General features: G+C 38.5%; 1 protein-coding gene across 6 annotated transcripts in view; it reads left to right on the forward strand.

Moving 5' to 3' along the window:
• NEDD4 (neural precursor cell expressed, developmentally down-regulated 4, E3 ubiquitin protein ligase) overlaps positions 3,603-26,929 on the forward strand; it is a 57,288-nt gene continuing 33,961 nt past the window's right edge. For 2 of the 6 annotated variants that reach the window (XM_021406945.1, XM_021406943.1), the window contains exons 1-2: positions 9,429-13,270; positions 26,115-26,165. In XM_021406945.1, the coding sequence (XP_021262620.1) occupies positions 11,750-13,270; positions 26,115-26,165 (1,572 nt within the window). In that variant the 5' untranslated portion in view covers positions 9,429-11,749. Of the gene's footprint in view, positions 3,692-5,023; positions 5,103-6,172; positions 6,212-7,625; positions 7,680-9,223; positions 9,327-9,423; positions 13,271-26,114; positions 26,166-26,929 lie in introns of those variants that run through there. The other 4 variants (XM_021406949.1, XM_021406946.1, XM_021406948.1 and 1 more) reach the window with 4 other exon arrangements.

Consider the following 26,929-nt stretch of genomic DNA (forward strand, 5'->3'; position numbering starts at 1 on the left):
GAGGGGCCGCCCAGCGGCGGGGCAGCTCTGCTCGGCTCCCGGGCCGTGCGCGGAGGCGGTGCCGGGGCTCGGCAGCCCGCCCCCGGCTGCGGCTTTGTTTGTGGCTGCGGGGCGCTGACGGGAGCTCGCTGCCGCCTGTGCTTCGTGGTCCCGGCGGCGGAAAGCTCCGCGGCGCTTCTGCGTGGGGGGCCGGGATGCCCCGAGGTGTTACCCGTACTCCGCTCTAGCGTGACGCTTTCGTAATTTGAGCGTTATTTTCAGAGGAGTAGCTGTGGACCGCTCATAAATCATTCGTATTTTGTTTTTGTGTGATCGCAGTTGCGCTGGGATTGCGCTAAGAATTGCCACGGCGTGCTGCAGGGCTGCGCTGCCCTCTGCTCTGGGAGAGCCTCTCTTCGGTTGCCCACAGCTTCCCCGGCCGTCTAGCTGGGCTAACGCATCCCGCGCCTCGGGCGCTCTGTTGTGGGTGTCTCCATTACATTTTGCTCAGCTCAGTCGTTTTTTAGCCAGCCTTGCTAAGGGGAACTGTTTTGAAATCTGATCAAAATGGACATTTTCCCATGCTTCCTATATTTCTTGGAACGCAGACGCAGTTTGGGGAAGGGGACAGAGCTCAAGTATGACGCAGATCCATTGGATCCAACTTAGTCCGTAACTCAAAAGCTTAGCCAAACCCTTTCAAGTTACGAATGTGGAAAACGTTGTTTGTTTGTGATCAGAGACTTGCTGTGGAGCTCTAATGTGTGACTCTGCATGCACAGTTCACAGAGTGAGTGACCTCGGGCTATAGAAAACTTGCTGCTCGCTGCTTTGGCCCAGGGTGCTGGCGCGGAAACTCAGGTTCCTGTCTCTCTGAATTCTGTTGTTGATTGGTTTGTGCTTCGCACAGGGTCGCTAATATGATGTTGCTGGCACAAATAAAATGATAATAAAGAGGCTGGGCTCCAAAGGAAGCTGTAATTGAGGTTATTATGTGCACACCTGCTTATTTTATGTGCTGTATTTGGGAATCTGAATTTCAGCACCTGAATCTAGCGGTTCTTCATTGCTCTGGTTCGGTTTTCTGTAAAATGGGTATCTGTTACTCACGGGACTTCTTGTGACTTGAAATGGCGAGCACTAGAAAGATCTGTGCTGAAAACTAATAGTTCTGTATTCAGAGCCTGATTTTAACATTGCGTGGGGAATGACATCTGGGGTCACGTGCTGAAAAAGGAAGAAAGGAGAAAATAGGAAATAGCAGGTGGCTGTCAGAAGAAGTCTGTATCCTCTAAAGTTCTAACAGGATTAGTGTGCAGTAGCAGGATAAAACAACCACAGTATAGGAGCAATACTGGAATAAAACTGGATGCTGATCGAGTGTCTTGATTATTTTAAAAATTATCTTACGTTGCAGGAGTATTGAAAGTACAGAAAAAAGATCAATTAGCAAATTGTACTCCTTCTACATCTCGTCTGAGCGTAGAAAAATAAAGAGCATTAAGAGCGCTTAAAAGGATTACTTTTTCTCATCTCATGAATTGTTTCTAAAAGAGGAAGGCCGTGCTTCCACCTCCAGGCACACCTTCTTCCCCCGTGCCCATCACCTGATGTTGGCTCCGGTCTGTGGCCGCTGATGCTGGCACCGCCGCTGCTGCTTTGCTGTCGCGTGAGTGGTGCCTGCAGGTGCTTGCTGCCTTTAGCTGCAGGTTTTTTGGCTGAGCGTGTTCCTAATAGTTTGTATGTTAAAGTCCTTAGTTCCCAGTCTGACTTTATTTTGCTTGGCTCTTCTTATATCACCTAAATAGCAGGATGATGTTAAGTTAGACAAAACACAGCTCAAAAAAAGCAAACCATGTTTGATCTGTGCTGAGGATTAAAGCAATAGTGGCAGCTTTATTGGCTAAACTACATCCCGCTTGTGCAGATTTGTTGCTTTAACAGTCACGGGAGAGCTGCCCTCTGTGGGATAAGTGTTCTTATCTTCTGCAGATCACCAAAGGTTTCTTATACGTGTACGCCATTTCTTTCTGGAAGATTTGAGGTATCTTCTGAAAGAATATAAAGATACGCTACTGTTACAGTTTTTTATGACTGCTGAGCTCGCTGCTGGTGAACTGAATGTCTTGGCTGTACACCTTATCTTCTGCACTTCTGCGAGCCTGTCACCACAACCCATGTGGTACTGCTGTATTTCAGAGATGACAACAGGATGTTCTTGTCTAGAGCGGCTGTGCTCTATGTGGGAGTACTTGGTCACTTTTACATTGGCTTCTTCATAAAGGCTGTCTAGCAGCCCAGCAGGTACTGCTGTTCTGTGTTAACAATCCTAGCTTTGGGGTTTTCTCGTGTTCTCTGTGAATTTCATCTGTAGAGGTATACTTAAAATTTCAAAACTTGGATCAGAGATTAAAGTAGTAATTAGTAGTAGTAAAACCAATGAACTGCACTTGGCTTATCTTACACGAGAATGTTGTCTGTTGGTTTGGGGACCTCTGGTGAGGTGATGAGCTGACTAAACTGGCAGAAAATCATCTGACAGAATGAGGTGAGTTCCATTTCTGTCAGTTCAGCAATTTGAACAGTTGCGCGAAAAGGTCTGGTGCATCCTTGAACTGGTACAAAGGGGATGATAACCAGGGTTTGGGAGCAGGTATGCCATGAGGTTGTTCTATCTGGACACATTAAAGGCCTGCTTATGTTTAGAGAGTAATCCAGCTTGGGAAGGAAGAGCTGCTGCAGGCCCTGGCATCGAGCACAGCTGCTGCAGGGAGGTCGGGGTGAGCACGGACGTGGTTTGCTGCATGGCATTCCAGAGCCTCACGGCTCAACTGAGATCAGCAAAGTCTGATCATTGGTGTGTGGGGAGGAGAGGTCAGACAGTCATCCTGCAGGCAGCCCTCTGTCCTCTGCAGGATGTTCAGGGTGGGAGAAGAATGAATCATTCAGAGTAATGCGCTTCTAACTCCACTGATGTCAGCCGATCTGAATTTCTCACGTCTGCTTTGCTCAGTAGTGTGACCAGAGCTGTGAGCAGCTTGGGTGCCATAGAAGCCACAGGGCTGTTTGAATTGCAGCAGTAGCACCTTGCTCACTCTTATCATTTTGCTCTACAAGGTCTTCATGTGTGTGCTGCACGGTTCATCCAAACAAACAGCAGAGTATTGGAAGGCTCTCAGGGGAGAGTGGTGGCTGCTAGTGCCAGAGCAATGTCGCCTTTCTGATATTTGGGAAAGAATGCTGATGGGAACAGCTATATGTGAGATTAGCCATCATGTCCTGTAGCATTACGCACCCTAACTCAACAGAATCCTGCTTGGGAATTCTGAGGAACTAGATAAATTAATTAAAAAACAAACAAACAACCCTGTCATTTTGATATAGTCAGTTTGAGTTCTCCATCTACCATTGTATGCAATACGATGCTGCTAATACTTGAAAAGGGATAAAAGTAGAATAAACTTGTTACTGAATTTTAGAACTTGTTTTGTCAGACCACATATCTGCATTACTTATCTGTAGTTTTCAGCGTGAATCCTAAATCATGCCAGTAATTGCTTTTTAGCTCTCTACACTAAAAACAGAACTGAAAAATAAATTGACTGAATGCATCCTAAATATGGCATTTTCTATTTCAGGACAACACACGAATTGTCAGGGTGAAGGTTATAGCTGGAATTGGTTTGGCCAAGAAGGATATCCTAGGAGCCAGGTAAGAACATATGGGGTTAATGTCTTAGGAGACATCTGATTATTTGCTTTCCAGTGTCTTAGGAGATATCTGATTATTTGCTTTCCGTAGCTATTTATCTCAGTAAAGCCTACTATATCTGTTTCAGAAGAAAGCAGAATTGTTTTAACTGATACCTTATAAATGATCAGAAGCGATATAAACATGAAGATGTATGCTATCTTGCCTCAGAGTTACGTGGAGAGACATTATGCCCTGGCGAAGTGTAATTCTCCACATAACACAGTAGTTCTGTCAGGGAGGATGTTTACATGTACGTGTTTTACTTCAGGTAGAGTGCAGTTAAAACAACCGTTCAATTATAATCCAAATTATCTCATGAGAGCTTTAAAGACTTGGGGTGAGCACAGGACTAAACAGTGCAACCAGGCTATTTTAACTCAAATTACGTGCAGGGGAACAGCATCCACCAGTTCTATAGATGTGGTAAACCCATGCCAGTGGCTGCAGGCTCTGAGTATGTAAAAATTTCTAAGTTAATAGTCTTTAAAAGGGAAGAAACAATTAAAAGTGGCTTAACGTTTACCACAGTAAAGATCAGACTTCGAAATGCTTTGCACGAACTTGTAGAACTGGCAAGCAGTGGCACACAGCTTATGGTAACGTTTTTTCTGTCCTGGGAGCAGAGGGACTGGAGAAGTGCTGGTGAGTTTAATGCTAGATCTGCTCTTGGCTTTTTTTGGCGTATGTTCAAGATTGCAAGAATGATTTTAGCACTAGCAATATATATATTTTTTTACATGTGGCATCAGTTTACCAATCTGAGGCACTAGACCATTTTAAGCAATCCCCATAGACACCTTCATTAGCAGAAACATTCAGGTTAAACTCAAACTCGCTGGAGCAGGACATGTAATAAAAATATTACATGTGTATGGAAGCGCCTCAAATTCTAGATGTTGGAAAATGTTATTGTCAAAACCAGGATGTATGTATGTATTCAAGCATTTTCAGTCACAACTGATTTTGTGTGTATTTTGTAGTGCATCAGCATATTTTAAACCTTTCTTCTTACATGAAGAATTGTGAAAGAAGAAAGAATCCAACTGTAGTGATATGCAGAATGTAAAATAGCATAGCTACTATGGAGTTAAAAATTAATTTAAACATTATAACTGTTTAGAAAATGTTTCTAGTATCAACATATGTAGTACTTATAAAGTAATTGTAACTCCTAGTTTCACAGCTTCTGTTAATTTAAACCTTTTAAAGCTCAACTGGTAATAATGCTGACAAGAAGAAAAAGGATATCGAGCAACTTGCTTATCTTTTTTTTGTTTTGTTTTTCCCCAGTGACCCATATGTGAAAGTGACAGTGTATGATCCAGTGAATGGAGTCCTTAGCAGCGTTCAGACAAAAACTATCAGAAAGGTTAGCTTACTTAGCTTTGTGGATGTGGGCTTTATTTTTTTTTTTTATTAAACTCTGAGGAAAAAGTCAAAACGATGAGAAATTTGAAGACTAATGTGCCTACTAAGTGAACGAAATGTTCCGTAGTCTACTCTATTTTTGTGGCATTATTTTTAGTATTTTCCTTTCAATAAATTTGTTGGTGTAAGGTAGAGAAGCAATAAAGAAGATAAGGTAAGTAATGACTCAGAATTAAGTAATTAATGGAAATACTGGATTGCTTTGGCTGTTTTAGGTCTTTAATGACATAATAATCTATCTCTTTCTGCACAACTTTTCTGTCTTGTACATCAAATTGTATAGTTCACCTGAGCCATGATACTTCTGGTTTCTCTAAGATACCTGCAGCCAGAAGTCAGTGTTAGAAGTAATAATTTATGTTACATCTATTGAAAATAGAAAACTATACATCAGAGAGAAAATAATCTTCCAAATAGCTATTCTCAGATAAAGAGTGCGATTTGTGTTATGAGCTGACCCAAGAGTTGTTCTGTGATTCTATTTCACCTTCATGCTGATAATTGTTATTAAGCATCTATAGTATTTTTAAAAATAGACACACTCAGATGTGTGGTTGATCAGGGAATGTTGGTTTTGGTCCATCTGTGCCTGGTGTGTCTAGATTACATTGCTGAGAGATTTGGCATTTGCTAAGAGTTCATAATTTAGGATTAATTTATGTTTACGTGTAAGCAATGCAGATAGAGGATATGGACTTGAGAGGAAGCAGTGAGTGTTACTGAGGAGATATGATAAATTCACTGATTTGCATGGCATACTGGGCCTTTTTCTGCATCCCTGGTGTTACCCAAATCTGAGAATACGTGTATAAATTGTCTCAATTTTGCGTTGCATTAAACAGCATAAAACTTCTTTGACTTTTATCTGTAATAGAAAGATTAAAGCTTTTGTGCTTGAAGTAGGTTGTTACAGGGAATGAAATAGATGTAAAACATGAAGAAAAGCAGAAAAAGACACCAGTATATTGTTACTATAACCGGTGTTGTTCTTCTTTTCCTCCCTCCATATAGTCCTTAAACCCAAAGTGGAATGAAGAACTTTTATTTCGAGTAAGTGGTTTTTTTTACGATCTTATTACACGTGTTGGTTATTTTGTTAATAGGATTTTTTTTTCTTGCTGCTTCATCTTAAAACCAGAAATGCAGTGTTTATAATTACTGTTTAGAGGCTCACAGTCTACTTTCCTTAGTGGTACCTCTGTTATTTTCAAGACTGAAAAGTTAACTGTAACAAATACAAATCTTACCTTTGTTCCATTAATGCACAAAAACTTGGGCATGGATTTATAAAACAGTTTTGGGATAGCACCAATCTTGGTTTATTGGTACCGAGACAAATGTGTTGCATAATGAACATAGTATTATTTATATTTTAGGAGCAAAATGTAGATTTGATGTTTAATTTAGGTCTTATTTGTCCAACAAGCACATAGAGAGTCAGAATGTGGACTGTGCTGTTGAATGTTTCGGGAACGGAGAGGACCCGGTTTTGTAAGTGACTACTGAAGCACTCTTGAGTTCTGAATTTGGAGTGTGAGAAAACTGCCTTTGTAAAGCATGCCCAAGTGATGATGCATTTCCCTCCTCTGATAAACAACTCAAATCTTGAATAATGAGGAAATTGTGATGTTATATAAAGTAGCATGAATTATCAGTTTCCAGTCAGAGTTTTTCTGCAACATAAAAAAGCACTGTACTCTTGGATATCTTTGTATGTATGGTTTGTGCTAGAAAGCAATTTGTTTTGATTCCCATCTGATGAACATATTAGATTGACTGCTTGGTCTTGCACCAGTGGTGTTATTTTGATTCTTTTCACTTTTGCTGTTCTCTTTTGAACATTCTTTACTATTGCTTTCTCTTTCTTTCATGCTTAGAGGTGATATCCTCTCACCTTCCTTTTTGTCAGTGCTATGTGAGGAATAAGGAGGTCACATTCTTGCATTTGTTAGCTATTCCTTTTTTTAATAATTTTTTTGACTGATAATTGTTTTAATTTTCCTTACTGCGTTGTAGTCTAAGATGACTAGTTTGGTTGATAACGATAAACCATTGCTTTTAAATCTTCCATAGAAGAACAATGTGTGATTCACTAGTTTGTGAATCTGTAAGCCATCTGTAAACTTAATCATACGTATTTTTAGGATATGTATGCCAATGCTAGAATTAGACCTCTAGTTAAAACAATGTGCTTACATACACTCTGAGCTACTGTTATTAGAGGGGAAAAAAAATTATAATCTGGATGTCAACATCATTTAATTTTTGCTTTGATGTATGTAAAAGCAATGATACATTCTTGAACTCACACACCAAGTTCTGTGAGAAACTACCATTTTAATTTTGACTTTTTATTAGTTTTGCTATGCTTATGCAGGAGGAAAGAAATATGTAATTTGTCTTAATGACACAAATAGTGGAATTCAGCTTATATTTTAACTATTAACATCTTTCTTTTTCCTAGGTTAATCCTCAGAAACACAGACTCCTTTTTGAAGTGTTTGATGAAAACCGTTTGGTAGGTCCTTTTGTATTAATATTGCAATTTACTGAAGGCTTGAGAGAAAATAAGTTCATCTGGATTCAATGTTCAAAATTAAAATAATTAAAAAAACTGGAAAAAAAACAACCGAAAGGAAGACCTGATTTGTGTACTTCTCTGGCATTACCACACTTAGATGTTCTGAAGCAATGAGACCGTTACTCTGAGCTTCTAACATGCTTTAACTCAGAAGCATCATTTCTTATGTTGCTTCTCCAGTCGTACGGCCAAGTCCTTCTATGCTGCTGAAAGCTCTCTACTGAATGCTTATCTTTCCTACAAAGTAGTATTGAGAATGTAGATGTTTGTATACATGTGGGAATTTTGTTCAATAAAGGAGTAGCGGGACAGAAATCATGTGCATTTTCTTTGTCAACAGGTGGATACCGGGTTGTTATCTTGTTATTCTCTGAATGAGATATCGTAAATAAAGTAGGGGTAGCTTGTGTATTTGTTTCCTTGGAGAAATTGTAACTGCTCTTCTGACCGTGTTCTCATTTCCTATGTGAGGAGGCCTTCTTTTCTTCCTGCCTGTATGCTCAATTGTGAATTAATAAGGCTAACACTTGTGTTGTAGGACTATTTAACAATCGCACATTCCATCTCACTGGAATATGTACCTTTTCTTTAGTAGAACCTAATTGCAGAGACCGAGTGCTCCTTAGTTTGCACTCCAGACTCAGTTTTGCTCTGATAGACGTTTTGAAGAATTTTGGTGCCTGAGGAAGGCATTAGCAACAAAAACCTTTTCATTTTTAACTCATTCTGGCTGTATTGTCAGTAGTCTGCTGTATCTTTTATGGAGGTGCTATTCTGCTGATGGTTGGAAGAGTGAAAATGTCTGCAAATATAAATCCAAATTGTCTCAAATCATTACATTTAAGGAGAGCCTTCTTTCTTAGTTATAGCCATCACACAGTCCCCAAGTCATTTTATTGCTGGCTGGTGGTGTTTCATTGTCCCAAATATTTAAAGCAACTTTAACTTTCACCAGAATTTGTAGTTAGCATGTCAGGATGCTCGGAGGTTAGTCTCAAAATGCTGTTAAGGGCTGCAGCACAGGCTGAAGTACTGTCCATTAGTCATTGGAACCTTACTGCCGCCGCGTGGAAGTCGGGAGGCATGACTAGAAAATCAGAGGCCTAAATTAAGGGAAAAAAAGCAGAGACTTTTTGGTTTCCACCAAAAGAATTCCTTGTAGATCTAATAGAAAGTAGATGAGTTGTTTGACCTCTTTGCTTATGGGAGAGGAATCAACACGACATCTTACTGACGTCAGCTTGGAATAGTGCTTTGTTTCCTATGTGTGACTGCGTTTGGAGATCAAAGCAGCACGACCTGATCAGTCACTGTGTAGTTCCATGACAGCATGTTTTTTAATCTTTCCCATCTCCTCATTCAGTCAGTGGAAAAGGCTGTCTTCCCATTTCTATTTAGCTTGCTTTCTGCATGGTGAACGCTAAATTTCTGTCCCACATGTCTTGAACTACTTAAACTGGTCAAATCATTGCTGTAGCTGTGATTCTTGGGGATTGATGATCTTGCTCACTTCTATTCTCATGTCTGAAGTCATGGATGCCTCACGCTCTTTCACTAGGATATGTGTGCAGCTGTTCTCAAAAGGTGTTTCGTCTCCCGTGGTTATAGTGGGCTTGAATATTGGTCGGTCATTGTTTGTTCTGTCTGTTGGACTGCTGTTCAAAATGTAGATGTGAGTAAGCTGATACCACTGAAATTGTCTCACAGTTGTGGGACTATCTTCCTCTTCACAGAATTCTGTTCTGAGTGTTTTTATTCCCATTAAATTCTGGATAGAAATTGAAGCTTGATATTTCTTCTTGTTTTTAAGTAATGTTACTTTCCTGAAAAGTTGGCTCAAAAATCCTCTTCCAAGTTTGCCGTAAATTGGAAGTCCTGCAGCACTGGTTGTATCACCAATAAGTGGAGTCTTAACATCTTTTAGTAAAAGTAGTGTGTCCGGTAAAACTGTTGCAGTTTGTTGTGTGTCAAACTAACGTGTTACAAACTGCTGCTAATGGGGGTATTGTTGGGACAGAAAGATTCTTGAAGAACTGCATTGTCTCTTCATTCACTTATTTTAGAGTGTGTACTTCTTTAAAATATATTGCTTGTAGTTCAACTGTAACTCTTTTAAATCTGACCAAAAAAGCTTTTATGGTATTTTACTTTTCTTCCTGCTCCAACACATAACATTAGAAGAAATCCAGCTGGTGAAGCATAATGAAATAGATGAACTATTGTATTTGTTGGCTTTTATGAATAAGCTAGTATTCATTTACTGCTGCATTCTAATCATGGAATTCAGGTAATGGAGGTTAAGTAAGCCCTGGAGTATAATTAGAAAACAAATTTGTTGCTTGCAAACAGAGTACTGTGAATTGGATTCTTGGCTCTTATTTGAGAAGGAGGTTTAAATGTTAATTTTATTACCTTCTAGCTTAAAATACAGCAAAGGTTAAATAAATATGGAGCAGAAAAAATCTAGTAGTGTGACCTATAAAAGTATAAATGGCCTAGTGTTCTCCTCTGTTTGCACTTTTTCAGCAGCACTAAGTAATTTCATACTAGTCTGGTAGCGTTTTGTACTGTATATATGTATTTATACTGTATATATGGCTCCTGTGTTCGGTACAGTCATATCAAATATGTTCAAAAAAAAAAAAAGGAAAAAAAGAAAACCCACACTCACAAAAAAAAAAGAAAAACCAAAAACTACTGAACGGCAAGATTGCCTTTTTCAGAAGTCCCACTAGATGCCAGCAAAGGACCTTTCCAGATCATGAGACAGTGAAACGTTTGTAGGAACTCTCAGTCCTGTTATTCTTTCAAGAGGTGACAGTGTATTAGTTCCTTTATATGCTGTTCATTTTGATCATTTTACTGAAAAATAAAAACTTAGTAGTTAGCTATGAATGTATGAGACAGCTTCTATGTAATTATGCAGAATAGCTTTCTTCTGTAATTGTGCTCAGTAACCATATTTATCACAGTGCATAATCTCTCAGTGTTCCGTAGGTTACGTAGCTAGGCATATATTTGCATGCCATATCAGACTGTAATGAATGTCCACTTATTCTGGGCTTACAGCAAACAAGATGGTAGTTTGCTTTGCACTGTAAGAATGTTTTGTTTCTTTCTACCTTCAACAGCTGTAATTTGGAAAGGTTAAAATACATTATTTAACATGGCAAGCTGGAAGTAAGTGTTGAATTATTAATCAGAGTATCTTGTTGTGCTTCAAATTTCGATGCATCTCACTAAAAAATATTAACTAGTTAGTAAGAGAGCTTTTCCCTATGCAGAAATCTTTGAAAAGTGTGATTGGTTAAACAGAATGTGGATTGTTAGGTAATGCCAGGTTTCTTTCAAGTTTTGTTTAAATAGCGTAGAAAAACTTTTTTCAGGAGAAGGGTTATTTCACTGGTTTATGCATAAGTCAGACCTCAGCAGTTTGCTAGCATGGCTACTATTTGGAAATTCAATCCTAGACTTGATACTCAATTATATGGGATTTCATTCCTACCAACTTCCTGTAATTCTAAACCTATGGGTAAAAATATTAGTAGTCATACGCTGCTGGGGAAAGTACGGACACATTGACTCAGCTAGTGCAGCTGCAGCAGAAGCTGCTGTTTTAAACTTGGAAGTACTGGGAGTTTATTATTATATTCATACATGCAAATTACAGAAGGTATAATTGAAACAAGGTTGATAGTGTTTGTCAGTACGCTGCAGCTGAGGTCGTTGGAATGTAAGTGCTTTATAAATGAATGCTTTCTGACTGCGAGCAATCAAAGACGGTCCAGAAACTGCACTTCAACAAATGGCTGACTGATTTCAAGAGGTACAATATCTTTTTTCTTAACACTACTATCCTGTAGAAATTAGGACAAAGCTTGCAACTTCTTTTATGGGCTTTTACTGTTGTGATGCACTAGCTTCAGGTCCTGTGCAGCTGCTTGTAGACTTTCTGCTGAAGGATCTTTGTGGTTTTCGTTTGCTAATATGCATGGAAATGAGAACAAATGGCACGACGGTTAAGATTGCATTTTGCAACCCAAAGAAGAAACACAGATCTGTTCTCCGAAACCTCTGAAGATGTTTTGGATACTAACAATCAAACGTACTTCAAAAAGGCACAGAATTCTGAACCTAATGTTACACAAATGAAGCTGGCTTCCAGACAAGTTGCTCGTGCACCTGTAATGCAGCAAGTAATTAATCAAGAGGGAAACGCAACCATTTCTTCACTGCAAAAAAAAAAGAGCACCTCACTGCACATTTCTCTACAGTCTAGAAAGTGTAATGGATGTTTTCGGCCTGGTGATGCTGCAGCTACTGGCGAAGACGCTTCATTCATCAGTATTTGTAATGAGGGAAATTGTGGTATTAGAACTGTGTTTGATCATCAAGCTAACGATAGCCATCTGAGCAATACTGCTGTGTGCGTTGGCAGTCTTAACAGTATTGCAGCCAGTGACAATGGGTCCTTCAGCAGTGCTGGCAGTGACTATGGATCATGTGCAAGTACCACGAGTGATGGAGGTTCGTATAGTAACAGCGTCATCAGTGACAGCGGTAGTGGCACTCTTTCGACAAGTGATGGTTCTTTCTGTTGTAACGTTGTACACGGTGATTCTTCGTATGGAAACACTGCTAGCAAGTATAATCCGTACAGAAGCAATTCGTCTCAGGAAGAAATAGAAGTGTGTGGAATTAATACTGCTTTTGACCAAGATGCTTTGTCAGTGAGGAAGAAAACTAAAGTTCCCCTGCGGCGGTGTTCATCGTTGGTAATTTTCCCCAGAAGTCCTTCCAGTACTCCTCCAGCTTCTCCTGTAACCTCAGGTCAGATGCCGCATAGAGGTGCCTATCAAACATCACATAAACTAATTATTACTCCTAGTGAGCTGGCACATAAGGAAGATCAGACTGTTTCCAAGGGATTCCTCTCAACAGCAGTCAATGGACTTCGACTGTCTAAAACAGTTGGTGCTTCTGGTGAAGCCAGGGGCATTAGACCGCTTTACTTGCATACATCATTACAGGACAAAAGTCAAATTTTGAACGGTTCTGAGCAGGCAACTCGTGAGGAAATAGCTGACAGCTTCTCATGTATTTCAGTTCATGTGACTCCAAGAGTATTTGCATCAAGCAGTGAAATGGTTAATGGCTGTTGCAGTCAAGAGTTAAATCTGAACTCCAGTGCAAAATACCCTCCTTTAAAGCTGGCACGCAGCACATCTGCATGTTTACCCTCAAAAATAGATTCAGAATTCCAGATGAATATAAATGAACTGGAAAGACCGAATGCACAGATGAGCAAAGCCCACCATGTTCTGCAAAGGAGCGTTTCATTGGAAGGATCACGCCAAAAGGTTTCTTGCTGTTTATCCAGTCTTAAATACAAGTGTCACAATGCAAGGACGTCTCAGTTGCACATACAGTTCAAACCTGGGAACGAAGGAAAAACAAGTGGTGTTAAGAAAAGATGTGGAACCTCTAAAAGGGAAATATCTAGCACTTCTTTGTGGAGGCCCCATAAGGTGAGTGTTCTGACTTACAGAAAAATCAGACAGCGTTCTACAGCTGAAATTATAGATGATACATTTTAACTAATAAAATTTGTAGTCAAGACTTCAAACACAGCTATTTCGGAATTTCCTAATGTTGTCAAACTGTCATCATTAGGGAGGTTAATTCTTATATTATCCATAACACTCATTTTTAAAATTTGATTCTTAGGATATGGTACTCTTTTTGGTGAATTTGTCTTACAGTGAAATACTTGTATTTAATATGTTATAAACAATAATTTCCTGCTTACATGAACCTGAAGGGATTTTCTTGTTTAGATAACTTCAGTGTCTAAATAACTAAACTTTTGTGAAGTTGAAGTTTTGTGAAGTTTTAAGTACATAACTTTCCAGTTCAGTAACAGTAATGATTAACATTGTGTATAAAATGGGCAAAAATGAATAAATTACTGTGAAGGCTTTCAGGTTTATTTCATATAGGCTTTATTCTCAGTACAGTTTACTCTTTGTAAAATTAAAGATAAGTTATATTTGAATAGAGAAACTGTAAATACCATTTGTTTCTGTATACACCCTGAACCACAGGAATTTTCGGTTTCCTTTCCTTTTTTTTTTTCTTCCAACCACTTCTTCAGTCTGAGCAGCACGCTGTAACTTAATATCTCTCCCAACAACATTGCTGTCCAAATTATAGTACTTGGGTCTAGAAGGTTTATATTAAATATATATCTTTGATAATGTAACTTACGTCTAACTGAATTTCACAAGTATTTGGTCTTGTTAACTCTTGAAGTGGTTTGTATTGTTAGTAAAGCATAAACAGTACAAAATGTGAATTTTAGGACTTGTTTAAATATGGTTGTGAAGACTTGAACAAACTGAATATTATTTCCTGGTTTTAATTGTGAATGATGGTGAAAGAGCAATAATATTTACAAAAGTTATTTCGAGTTTTAAAACCTCATTGTCCATTAATTGAAATTACTGTAGTCTTAATTTACTTGTTGAAGCAATGGGTTTTAGGCCAAAGATCTGACAGTTCTTTACTGAGCTAGTAATACTGTTAACTTGAAGATAATATCCTGTAATTGTTAGTGTCATTGCCTTTTATTGGTGCCTGATGATTCCCCACTTCTTGACTTCTTTTGATTTTTTTTTTTTAAACTTGCTTTTTGACTAAAAAATCATGTTCGTTCTTGTAAAAACTGTGGTCCTAGTTTAAGCTTCATTATAAAGCTCACAGTGGATCACTGGAAATCACCATGCACTTTTTTTGGTGATTCCTCATCCCAAAACTGAACTGTAAAGGTGATGGCAAACTCCTCAATAAGCACAAACAGATTATGACATTTTAAGTAGTCTGGATCTAGTTATTCTGATCATGTTTTCTGTTTTTCAGTGGTTTTTTTTTTTGAGTCATGCATTTCAAGTACATTTCGCTGCTGACTTCTGTGTTTAATGTCAATTGATAGGTAAAATATATTTAAATACTGAATGAATGTTACTACATTTAATTTAGATAATATCCAAGTTCATAATTATTTTGTCAGTATTACCGGAGAACATCGCTGAACTGATAAATAGTTGGTTTCAGTTCTTGGAAATGGTGTTCAGAGTGGGTTGTCACAAAACCGAGGCCAGATTTGACTTTTTAAAATACTGTATATATCAAGAACCTGAATTCCAAATTGTTGCAGTTTTGTACCTGTTGTGCATTTGCAGATATTTGACTTGTGCCAAATATATAATTTGTGTCATGTCCACAAATTGAAAAGATCTCTAACATAGGAAAACTGGACAAGAAAGGCTTTATGTTAGTGGGTTTTTTCCATATTCTTCTGAAAGGCACAGAACCATATGACTTCTGAAGTCTTTGTATACAATATCCTATCAAATGTGTCATAAAAAGAATTAAAAGCCCCCCACCAAACGGGGCAAAAGCCGTAGCTGGCTTTGTGGCAGTTCAGCAATTCACTAGAGTATACTAGAGAAATAATTTTGTATTTGCTATTACAGCCTTTGACAAATATAATAGATTCTATGGCAATCATTTAATTATATAGTCCGATTAATTATCATGGTGTGTTGTGACTCATTTAAAAATAAACAACTCCCAAAATATTTCTCTTGACTCCAGTTAGTCTGGCCTAGTATACTGATATGCTGAGTCTGAGTTCAAATTTAACAAGCTGATACTGGAGTAGCGTTTAGTAATGTCAGCTATCTGTACAGAGCAGTCATGAAATCAAATCAGTGCTTTGGTCAGGGACTGCAGAGTCTGAAGCAGTGAGAGGTCTATGCATTCTTTTCTTATGTGCCTAGCTACTAGCCCTCAGCCACCTAGTATCAGGTTTCGTGCTTTCTATAATCAACAGCTTGTTAAAGGCTGACTTAATAAATAAAAATCAAAACCCAATTTCTGTGACAACTGGCCTTGGATTATTTTTAATTAAATTTAAAAATACAGGGAATGATGATGGCCTGCATGCCACTGCTGATCTTTTCAGTAAAGATGTTGAATAGATTCTGCAGTAGATAATGGAATTTCATTTATACAAAGGAGGAGGAAGAGGTATACGAGTCCACAGTTGCATCACTGAAGGTTGTGCTTGACTTTGTATTTGTTTTTAATATTTTTTCCAGTGCGTATATATCTTGTTTATTGTGGGAATAAATATACAGCTAAAGCGTTTCTATATCATTAGTGTGAAGTAGGAGGGTAGGAGTGAGTAAGTGAATAGGTTCTATGTCATCTTGCATATGCAGACATTAAAGGAGGAGAGGAAGGGCAGTGACTACAGTTCCACTTTTTGTTGACCATGAACTAATATTTCGAAACAGAAGAAGCTGATCTCTTCCACAAATACGAAATTATGCTGACATCCCTGCTGGCATTAACAATTCTTCCAAGACACTATTGCTGCTGGTTAGAAGCTGTATATCATGAATCTGCTTGCAAATATTTTAGCAACTGTATGCCTTTACAGTAACTTCTTATGCCCTTAACAGAATCATTGTGTCGTCTTCCTTTCTTGCTTGCAAGGAGTTTTGCTGAAGTTTTGTCTTATTGAATGAAATGCACATTGAAGCAAAAATCTTCAGAGATGGTGTATACTGTCAACTTTGGGGGGAAAAAAACAAGTTGGAACTCTTGAGCTGTTTTCCTCAAGTTCTGGAGCTACATTTTGCATTTTTATAAGGGCATGCTGTTTGACTCTTTCAGTAATGATAGCATAAAAAGTGTTAAATACTATCATCTGCCTCAGTAATTTAAATCTTGGAGAAATAATTTGCAGAGTTTGTGTGTGAAGGTGTTCCTCTTCGCTAATAGTCTGTCCAGCTGATCTGTACATGCTGACAGGACCAAAACCTGCCTGTGGAAGATCTTCATTCTCATAGTTAATGCGGTACCACAAGGTAGTGCTGAGTGTTGCAGAACCAGAGAATGGTTTGGGTTGGAAGGGACCTTAAAGATAATCTTTCACTAGGTCAAGTTGCCCAAAGCCAGGTCTAACCTGTCCTTGAATACTTCCAGGAATGGAGCATTCACAACTTTTCCACAACCTGTCTGGGTGTCTAAACACTCTCCACAGGCTGGCTTTCAATCCATTCAACCACCAGCCTGTACTTATACTGCAAGTGCAGCACCGTGTGCTTGGCCTTGTTGAACTTGATGAGGTTCATGTGGCCCTACTTCTCAAGCCTGTCCAGCTCTGTCTGGATGGCATCTCTTCCTTCTATTGTATCAGCTTCACAACTGAGTGTGGTGCCATCCACAAGCTTGATAGGAGTGCTCTCAACCCCGCTGTCTGTTAATGAAGATGTTAAATGGAACCGCTCCCTATACGGACCCCTGATAGGCTGATCTACACCTCCACCTGGTCGTTGAAATACTGACCTCAGCTGTCAGGCAATTCCTTATCTTCTGGTAGTCTATCCATCAAATAAATCTCTCATCAATTTAGAGATAAAGATGTCATGAGGCTTTTTCATGCTTCACTGAGTAAAAATGAAAGTGTGATGAGAAAGGAGAAGACGACTGTGTCTTGTTTCCAGCTGTCTCCATCTTTGCATGTTAAGTGGAGGGGCTGCATGGAAGTTGTCAGTGTTTCAGATCTGTGCAAGGATGTGAGGTGAAAAAGGGTCAGATGAAGCAAGAGGCAGTAAAGGGCAAATCACAAATTGACATCTCTATATTATTTATTATGTTATGATAACCTCATCACCTAGTAGTGTTCATATTGTTCAGTATTGCATGTCCTGAAGGCTCGTGTTACAGGGCTGTCTATTGCCTGTTGCTATGTTATGGTGTTTCAGGTCAGTCAAGGAGAATCCCAAGTTGCATTTGGCAGTAATGAATCGTGTGTAACATTCAGGATATGGTCATGCTGTAAGGGACTCTCTTTTGGCTGCAGCTGAGTACTTTACTAGCCCTTTATATTAAGACTCTAGAGCTTTTTAGCAGTAAAGATTACACGTGTATATTAAAAAGAAATTTTTGTGCTCTGCACAAATTATAATTAGTCTCGTTCTGTTTATAGTCTGCAGCTGAACTGAATGTGGGTAGGTTTTTCATATGCCAACAAAAGGGAAGACTAAAGCTATATACGTTTTTAGCTACCCTGCCTTCAGGCTGATTCATGGTCCTTTTGATCTACCACAAGAGAATGGGACAAATTGATGGTGTGGCTTCTTTAGTATAGCCAGTGACTGTAGTTGCTCTGTCTCTGAGGCTTAATAAACATTAAGAACATGTTATAAGGTAAAACTTGCTTCTGAGGCAAGATGGAGACATTGTTCCCTTCAATTCTGATTAACCAAATAACTTGCAGGCTTTCAGATATGAGACTGTGATCATTGCTATGGTGCCTTTTTATTTTATTTGTTGATACATCTTATTTTAGTGGTACATTGCTTTTGCTTTCTGTGAGAAGTTGAAACCACAACATATTGGGTTGTAGAAAATCATTTGTTGGAAAATATCATGATGATTTAGAAATCGTAGTCTTTGTAAGCACTATGGCATGAGACAGCAGAGCTGAATGTACCTTTAGCTATTCTCTGAAGAATTGTCAAGAAGCCAAGGTTGCTGAAATAATAACTAAAATGAATAATTTTTTGATGTGTTAGATTGCCTTACTGAAGGAGGGTGGCAGGTGGTATGCCAGTATTTTAGAATGACTGAAGGGGAAAGAAAGGGAATTGCAAGCTACTGCTTTATACACGACGCTTTAATTTTCAAAATATCTGTCAAGAACCCTTAGCAGAAGTTTTGAAAGAAGATCTAGGCACAAGTGTGGAAAATATTTCCTCACTGATACCATTAATTACTAATTAAAAGATGAGAAATAGTAGTGAGAATTAAATTGTCAGCTCTGAAGTTGCAAAAAATGCTGTGGCAGTGGGTGACTATGCAGTATAATGGGTGATTAAAAAATCAGTGTTGATAAATACCAAGTAATGCGTGTGGGGAAAATAGCTAATGATGCATGCGTGGTAATGGCCTTCCATACTGGTAAGGAAATACTTTGTCATGGTGAGTGCCTTACTGAAAATGTCAAACTCAAATCTTACGACAGTTAAAAGGCAAATAAAATATTAGGATTTATTAGGAAAGTAATACAGTAACAAAATTTAAAATGCCATTATGGCGTTGTACAAATCCTCATGTGATGTGCTTATTTCTGCTCATCCTCATTCAGAAAGTGTGTATAAAAGAACCAGGAAAATGCACACAGAGGTCGCAAGATTGGGATGAGCTTTGTGTGAGGAGACACAAAGTAGACCAAGGACTTTTCAGCTTGGGGAGGGAAGGAGGGGAAAGTGATATAAAGGGTGTTTTGTAAAATTACAGTTCAAGGGAGGAGAATGTAAACAGAATTTACTCTCATATCACAAATATATTTTCTGTTGTGCTGCTGTTGCAGGAAGCTGTGGGTACTAAAATAGAAATGAATTTCAAAAGGAGACTGGATAAGCTGAAAAGTCCATTGAAGTGTATTGCATTCTAGACACAGAAAAAGTCACTGACCAGTGGTTAATTGGAATCTGGAGGATATGCTGGAGTTTGTACTACTCTTAACTGTTGCTTTTGTTATCTCCTTAGCATCTGTTCTTGGCCTCTCTAGGGAAAGGATACGAGGCTACGTAGAACATTAATCTGATCGTTAGGTTGTCTGGTGCCTGCCCAGCGCTTGCAGCACCTGGGATCAAATGGTAGAAATGCTTTACAGTTCTCCCATCAGCCTGGGCTGAGAGTTTTCTTCTGCATTCCAATATGTGTTTTCTAGAAGTGGATGAATTTCACAGATTGAGCAAGCAGAACAGACTGGTATTCTCAAGTGAGTCACTAGCTTACAACTTGTCTTTTACCCTTGTCTGAAGGGGACTGTCCTGCATTTCTGTGAAGTGTCTCTGTTTCAAATGAACTTTCTTCCTCACTCCTTGTGACGAACAGAACTTGCTGCTTTGGGAACACAGCCAGCAAAATGTTTGTAGCTTATTTCAGTGCTAGTTTATGGATCTGTAATCATCTCTGTTTTAATAGATCACTCACTCACTGTCTTTGCATCGTGGCAGTTTAAGGTAAACTGCAAAGTCTACAGATGGATACAATTACTGTCTAAGACCTAGGGCTGTTTTGGGTCTATCATAAGCAAACAATTTAATGACATCTGCAACTTTCTGGCTGAAATCATATGCAAGCTTTAATTGGAGTCATTGAAGGTAGGACATATTGTTCCTGCTCCAGCAGGGGGATTGGACTAGGTGATCTTTCAGGGTTCCTTCCAATCCCTGACGTTCAGTGATTCTGTGATATTAAAATGTAAATGGAGCACTACAGCTACTGAAGAAGAGGAGTATGGGAAGAAACGGAGCATTTTGCTAGACCTCCCAGGCTTCTCTGGCAATCTGTGATCTTCATGGTGTAAGGGAGAAGGCCTTGTTCAGTGACATGAACGCACAGGGGATTTGAAAAGGGAATTAAGAGTTCCAGAACTAAGAACAGTACTTATTATAATAGTTTCTACCTTAGCTACTTGTTGTTCATTACTGTATTCTTTCTAATAAGTTCAATTTTGAAGAAGTATTTAACTTAAGATGAATAAATCCAATGTAGTTAACATCGGCAAATTGAAAACAATGTTATTGTGGGAAGCATTGAGTAACATTAGTAAGAAATGTTGGGCTTATCTAAAGTAAGTTGTCACACTGCTCTTCTCTTGTTGTAGGAAGAATTGCAGGTGGGTTATCTGTGTTGCCGTTGCCTTCTGTCATGGAGACTGAGGCATCCACGGTGTGTTCATGCAGGCCAGTTTAATAACTTGAGCATAGCGCAACTTAAGGCAAACCAGTACATCCTGCTGTGGCCTTTGTTCACAATGGGCTGTAGGTTTAGGCTTGGAGCAGCAGCGGTTGGCAATGGCACTTGCTGGTGCAGGCTGATGGGAGCCCCTGAGCTAGTGCTGATGCTGAATTTGGATCATCAGGAGCTGCAAGCAGTGGACTTAAGCAAGGAAAAGACATTTTTTTGAAAGCTGCTAAACTACTTTTGGAGTAGCCTGTGACCATTCAATCTGCATCCAGCCCTGCTGTAGGTCCTCCTACGTCCTGGATGACTGTTCTAGATTTTCCAGCCTAGGGCTGCAAAGAGCGGCTGTGCGGCTTCTAGGCTCAGTCCAGCTGTACATCTGCGTGGTGCTGTACTGCACCTAATAAACTTTCCAGGAGTGAGACTGTGATGCAGGTGCTCCAGTTGACTGTTGGCTTCTTGGAGTCAAATTATTGGTTTTATTTTCATTCTATTTCATGCTCTGAATAACAAAATAAGAAAAATTTGACCGTGTATTGAGTCCCTTGGATGAGTGCATTAACATCTGTCACATCTGGTTTGATCTGTTTCTCAGGGAGAAAATTGCATGTGCATTTAAAGATTTGATAGGGTTTTACATTTTTTGAATGTTTTAACCTTTATGGTGTTAATTAGTGAAGGTAAAAAAAAAAGTGCAGCTGGAATTGTTTCTGCAAGAGTTTGTTTCTCAAACCTTAACTGAAGTCATAAGACTTGGCACAAAAGCTCCCACAAATAGATGCAAAAGTTTTATGTTTTTATACTATTATAAAGTTAACTGTCTAGTTACTGGAAATGGCTTATCAAAGTAGTAACTAATCAAATATTTGGTACAGTTTTCTGATTATTATTTTTTATATAATTTTTGAAGTGTTGACCGGTTTAACAGAGGAGGCCAAATTTGAATTGGCTCTTGACGTTTTATAAATCTAATACTTCTTTTTATATAGTAGCTTATTTGGCACAGCTGTCCAAAAATCAAGAGAACTCAAATTCCTGATGAATAAAACATACCCTTTACTAACTTCTGACTTGTTCTCTCTTGTACTTAAGTATGCTTTGGTTATACGGAGACAACAAATTATCATCCTGTGACCTACGTGAAAAAGATTTCAAACGCAAAAAAAAAAAGCTATCTTAAATTGCTTTGTTAATGAATGTGTAAGCTCAAGTTCTTCAAGTAGCAGACGTTAAATGGAGTAACACGTGAATGATGTCTTAAAGTGACTGTAGGTTAAATACGGACTTCAAAGGTACCTACCTATAACATACTGGTTCTGTATAAAAAGTATAAGCTATAAATGAAGAAACATGCTATTTTTGCTCTGGTCTTCATAGAGCAGGAATTCTCTGAAAATATCTTTAGAAGTGAGGGAGAATCAGTGAAAATAGCTTGTGTCATTTCTAAATGCTGTCTGTTAAACAGATGGTAAAACTGCTGAGGCATGTTATGCTGACACTCGCCTCTGGAAGCAGCCAGCCGGGCCGAAGGTCCTGCAGGAACATATGTTGTGTAATAGCCATCTCTCTAACTGGGTATTTTTTCCACTTCTATCTCGGTTGCTGTCAACTGTATTTGTTCATTAACACCAATTAAAAAGAAATGCTTACATTTTGTATAAAAAAAAAATTCACCATCTGCCTTTGACACTTAAAAATGCAGGAGTCTGAGACTTTAATAAATTCTGCGCAACAAAGTATTTATGACTTTGCAAGTTAGAAAAAACACAGCATTTAGAATCCATGAAGTTGGTAAGATCTTACCATGATAATTCAATTTTGCTATTTTCCTATGATGAATAGTGTGTGCTGGCAGTATTTTGTGGAAGAAAAAAAAATCTCAATTCTCCTGATTTAGAGTTTTAGCGAGCCAAATAATATACTCAGTGCAGCACAAAAAGAAAAATACTTGAGGTTGTTAGTGTAGCCCAGGAAGGTTTTGTTAGGTTTGGGTTGGGTATTTTTTTTTTTTTTCATTCTCATCAAGCTTGTAAGTAACGTTGATGTTTGGATGTTTAAGCAGGAAGAATGTTGGTTTTATAAGAGATCTACTGAACTCTTGTTTTCTTAAGCAATGATAGTCTGGATCACCGTTTGTTTTTTCAGTTTGAATCGATACTTTATATTCCATTTAATAAGAGCTGCATGCTTTCTCCTTTTCCCGAGCTGTAGATTTGTGCCTGAAGACCAGCCTCTTGTGCAGCGAGCTGGCTGTTTGCTCAGGAAAGGACTGAGAATATACTTAGCATCTACTCCATACACTAATAATAATAAAAAAAAAAAGCGTGGTCACAAAAGGGAACATGGTAGAGAGAATATGTTCTTTCAGCATCTATGCAAGAGCTGTTTCAAATGGGTCTGTGACAAATCCAACAGTTAAGAAAGGCATTAAAGTCAGTTTTATCTACTCAAACTTTATAAATTTTGGGTAATGCTCTAAGTACTGCTCTTCAGTGTATGACAGCGTGATGACACTGTTATACTCAGATAAGCATGTCTTTTAGTGGTTTATTCATAACTGCTAAGGTTTATTAAGTATATATTTATAAAGTAGATGAGAATGAGTTTTGGAATTCAGGTATGTCTGGATTCCTTTTTCAGTGTTTGTACTCTTTTGAGCACTCGCTTTTGCATTGCACTGGAGTTCTTTAAACGTGTTGGATACAGCAGCTGTCTGTCCTCGCATGTTTTTAATAACTTTCTATAGACTAAACCACTGAATCAGTAAAATAAAAGGCCTCTTTGTTAGTGTACTATATCATTAATAAAGGTTTATGCACTTATGGTTTGGCAAGCAGAAAGTTTGACTTCTCTGGCTGTCAAGAAGTTACAAGTTGACAAGAACAACTGACCCACTTGTCTTTGCTAAAGGAACTGGGATGCCTGCTCTCATGAAACAGAGATGCAAACAGTTTCAGCTCCACTGGCATTTAATTGTTAATGTGTGCGTAGTCTGTTTCAAAGCTTCTTTGGCACTTCTTTGAGGGCACTTAGTCAGCTTGTCGGAGCGAGGCACACTGCTAAGCAGCATTCCTGCTATCTGATCTATGTATTAGTAGTTTGGAGCTCAACAAAAATCTCGGCTGGAGGATTTTACTCGCTGGCCCGAGGAGAAAGTACTGTTAAAGGTTGGTTATCGAGGCTAGCTCTGCTAAAAATAGCAGAAGAGACAGCAGAATAATAAAGTGAATAACAGGAGCGCGTACTAAAATTACGCTGGTAACAAACACAATGTTCTGAGGTTTTCTAAAACGCAGCAGACATTTGTCCCACATTCCAGTAACTTATTTGAAAGGCATGTTCCACTTAAGGATTGCCAAGAACTTTACAAATACTAAGCCTTTTAACGTGTATGTTAGGTATGCGCTGTGCCATTTTAAAAAGAACCTCATGGGCAGAAATGATAGGCATATTTTTTCCAGAAGCTTGTGGTCTGTAATAATACAGAAAGTTTTCCTTTACTAGGTCAGGGAAGCTTCAGACTCTTCGATATGAAAACCTGTTGTAGCTTTCTATCCCAAACCAGTTTATGAACTAAAAAAAGTGGTGGCTTTTTTTTTTTTTTAGTGGGGGAGGAGTGTTTTTGTTTTATTTTATTTTTGTGTAGGGTTTTTTTCCTTTGAATCTGCATGCAAGACATACATGCTATAAATTCAATTTAAGGTTACATATCTGTAGATTTCCAGCACATTAGTATATGATGAGCTCTGCAGTCTAGTTGCGTGTTGTGCTTTTTGGAGGTATGAAAATGAGAGTTTAAGTTAGCATTGTCAGTTAACTCATGCAAATGTGAGGCACTTTTTCCATATATGTCTACAATTTAAAGATGAAATGGACAAACTTGGGACAGCAGACCTAGAGAAAAAAGGTACCAGGGTTACTGAGGGAGAAATATCTGCTTGAAGAAAGACCTATATTCTTTACAGTCAGAGGTGTTCAAATGGAGTGTGCTGTCAGTAAGACAAAAATGACTGAGTAGAATTGAGTGGGAATTTTAGTGTCTGGAAAACTAAAAACATAGCTGTGCTAAAAGAAATGTGAAATGCATGGCTTTTCCTTGAGGTGAAGGGAATATATTTCAATGAAATATGGAAACTGGTAATGGAAACTTATGGAAGAAGACCATAAAAGTTCTTGGGTTGTGAATTTGAATAAAAGCTTGTGGTATACCAACAAATTTTAGAAAAGAGCAGCCACTGAAACTTTTGTTAGCTGTTTAAAAAAAAAAAAAACAGGAAGATGAAGCATCCAGGGGGCTGTGCGGGTATATATAATGTTGAGGACTTTCACAATTGCTAGTCTGTCTATGCAAAAACTTCAAAAATCTTAAGTATTTCATGCCCTTTTGATTTTAGCACACAGGCAGTGATGTGTATTTGTGTTAAATGACCCATGATACATTTTCCTGCTTTTGTGAAGGTTTGTAAAGATTTCAAATCATAAGTGGCCTTGAAGCAAATCAGCACATGCTTCTGTAATCCAGTAGGAAGTCAAGTGAAGTACTGGGACTGTTGGCATGACTGTTGGGCACTGCTGAAGTGACCTACTTAGCATCCTAATTTCTGTAGATGTCAGAACTCAATAATCACCAGTAAACCACAGAATAATTCGGGGTGGTGTTGTCCACGCCTAAATTATGCTGAAGAATAGGCTGGAGAGAGGCGATGAATCTGCGTTCCTAGTCTGGTTATAATCAGGGCATCTGAAGAGACATCCTGTGTCAGGATAGGCTCCTTCAGATTTTACATGTTAAAGCTAAGCTCTGCGGTGAGTGTAGGCCAATGGTATTTTTCATAGATATAATGAATTTTAGTGCACTTTCAGATGTCAGTAGCCATGTCGGATGGGATAAGGCAGATGCCGTATTTCAGGCACCTGCTGGCAGGCTTGGGACAGCTGGAATTGCTGCAAGTTCCAAAGCACTTATCCCACATGAAACTTACTCTTACTTTCTCTTACTTTTGACAGTTAGCTGTGTTATTTTGAAATGAAAAATAATTTAGTAGATGCTTATGTTAGACATTCTGCCTAAGTGCGTACCAATTTCAGGCATTCCTAGCTGAAAGGTCTTTGTGGTAAATGTTCAGTTGTTTAAGCATATATCAAGACAACTATTTTACTGGAATAGCTAATGGAAGCATCTTTACTTTCTGCCTTTTAAGACAGCGTTTCTATTGGAGATGCTGGTGGTCTCAGTCCTGACTGAATGACTCTGTCCTGTTTGATTAGCTCTAGTCCCTGTGATTTTTAATAATAATAATAATTAAAAAAAATCCCATAACTCTGTCAAATGTCATTTGTTTTGAGGAAGACAAAACTGTCCAAGACTCTAGGTAGTGAGTCAGTCAGAACTTGTTCTGTGTGGAAGGTTTCCTTGTCTATGCTTCAACTCTGTCTTGGAGATCTTAAAAGCTTTACTGTGTTATCAGGGGTTTGAAGCACTGTTTCTAAAACACTTTGTGACTTTAAATTTTTTGTGCTTTTCGTTTGTGTTTTTTCTAGACTCGAGATGATTTTCTTGGGCAAGTGGATATTCCTCTTTATCAGTTACCGGTTGGTATTTTGTTTTTTGGTTTGTATTAACAATGTAAAAAGGAAAAGGGATTCTGTAAGGAACTGTTTTAGTCATCTAAGGAAGTAAACCATACCGATGTAAGTGATTGAATTCTCCTGCTGTGTTTTTGTTTGCTGCTGATGTTTACAAAAAAATGTAGTTGAACATGTATCTAGATATTGATTTCTGCTGCTGTGAGAGTTAGAAGTGCTTGTAGCTTTTTCAAAAATCAGAATGAAAGGTTTTAAGCTATCTTAAAGACAGGAGGAGATTATAATAATTATCGTATTTCTTACTATTTTGTTTAAAGTCTTTTTTGTTGCTTTAAACGTTATGTAAATTTGCTTCTATTAGTTCTTATTTCCACAAACAAATGCACAAGAAAATAAGTGGGGAATAGAGCTAGTGTTCTGTACATTTTTGCATTCCTCTTGCAAAGCACATTGTTAGTTTTCAGGGAAGATCACCAAGAATGCTGAAATAAGTAAGCCTTCCTTTTTTTTTTCCTTTTTTTTTTTTCTTTTTTTGAGATTTCAAAATGTTAGAGAGTACTAACAGTTTTATCAGCAACTGATTTAAAGACAGGATAACAACTGTGGCAAAACCTTTCCAAGAGCAGTTTCCTCCCTTCATTCTGGTAAGACCCACGCTTGAAGTAGTTGCAGACCTGTCCTGCTTCCCACTGTAGGTGGGGTGTGAGATCACAGCCCCCTCCTCAGGGACAAGTGGCCACGATGCCCCTCCAGAGAAACCTGTCTCTTCC

Source organism: Numida meleagris, chromosome 9 (genome assembly GCF_002078875.1).
Source record: "Numida meleagris isolate 19003 breed g44 Domestic line chromosome 9, NumMel1.0, whole genome shotgun sequence".
Classification (NCBI taxonomy): domain Eukaryota; kingdom Metazoa; phylum Chordata; class Aves; order Galliformes; family Numididae; genus Numida; species Numida meleagris.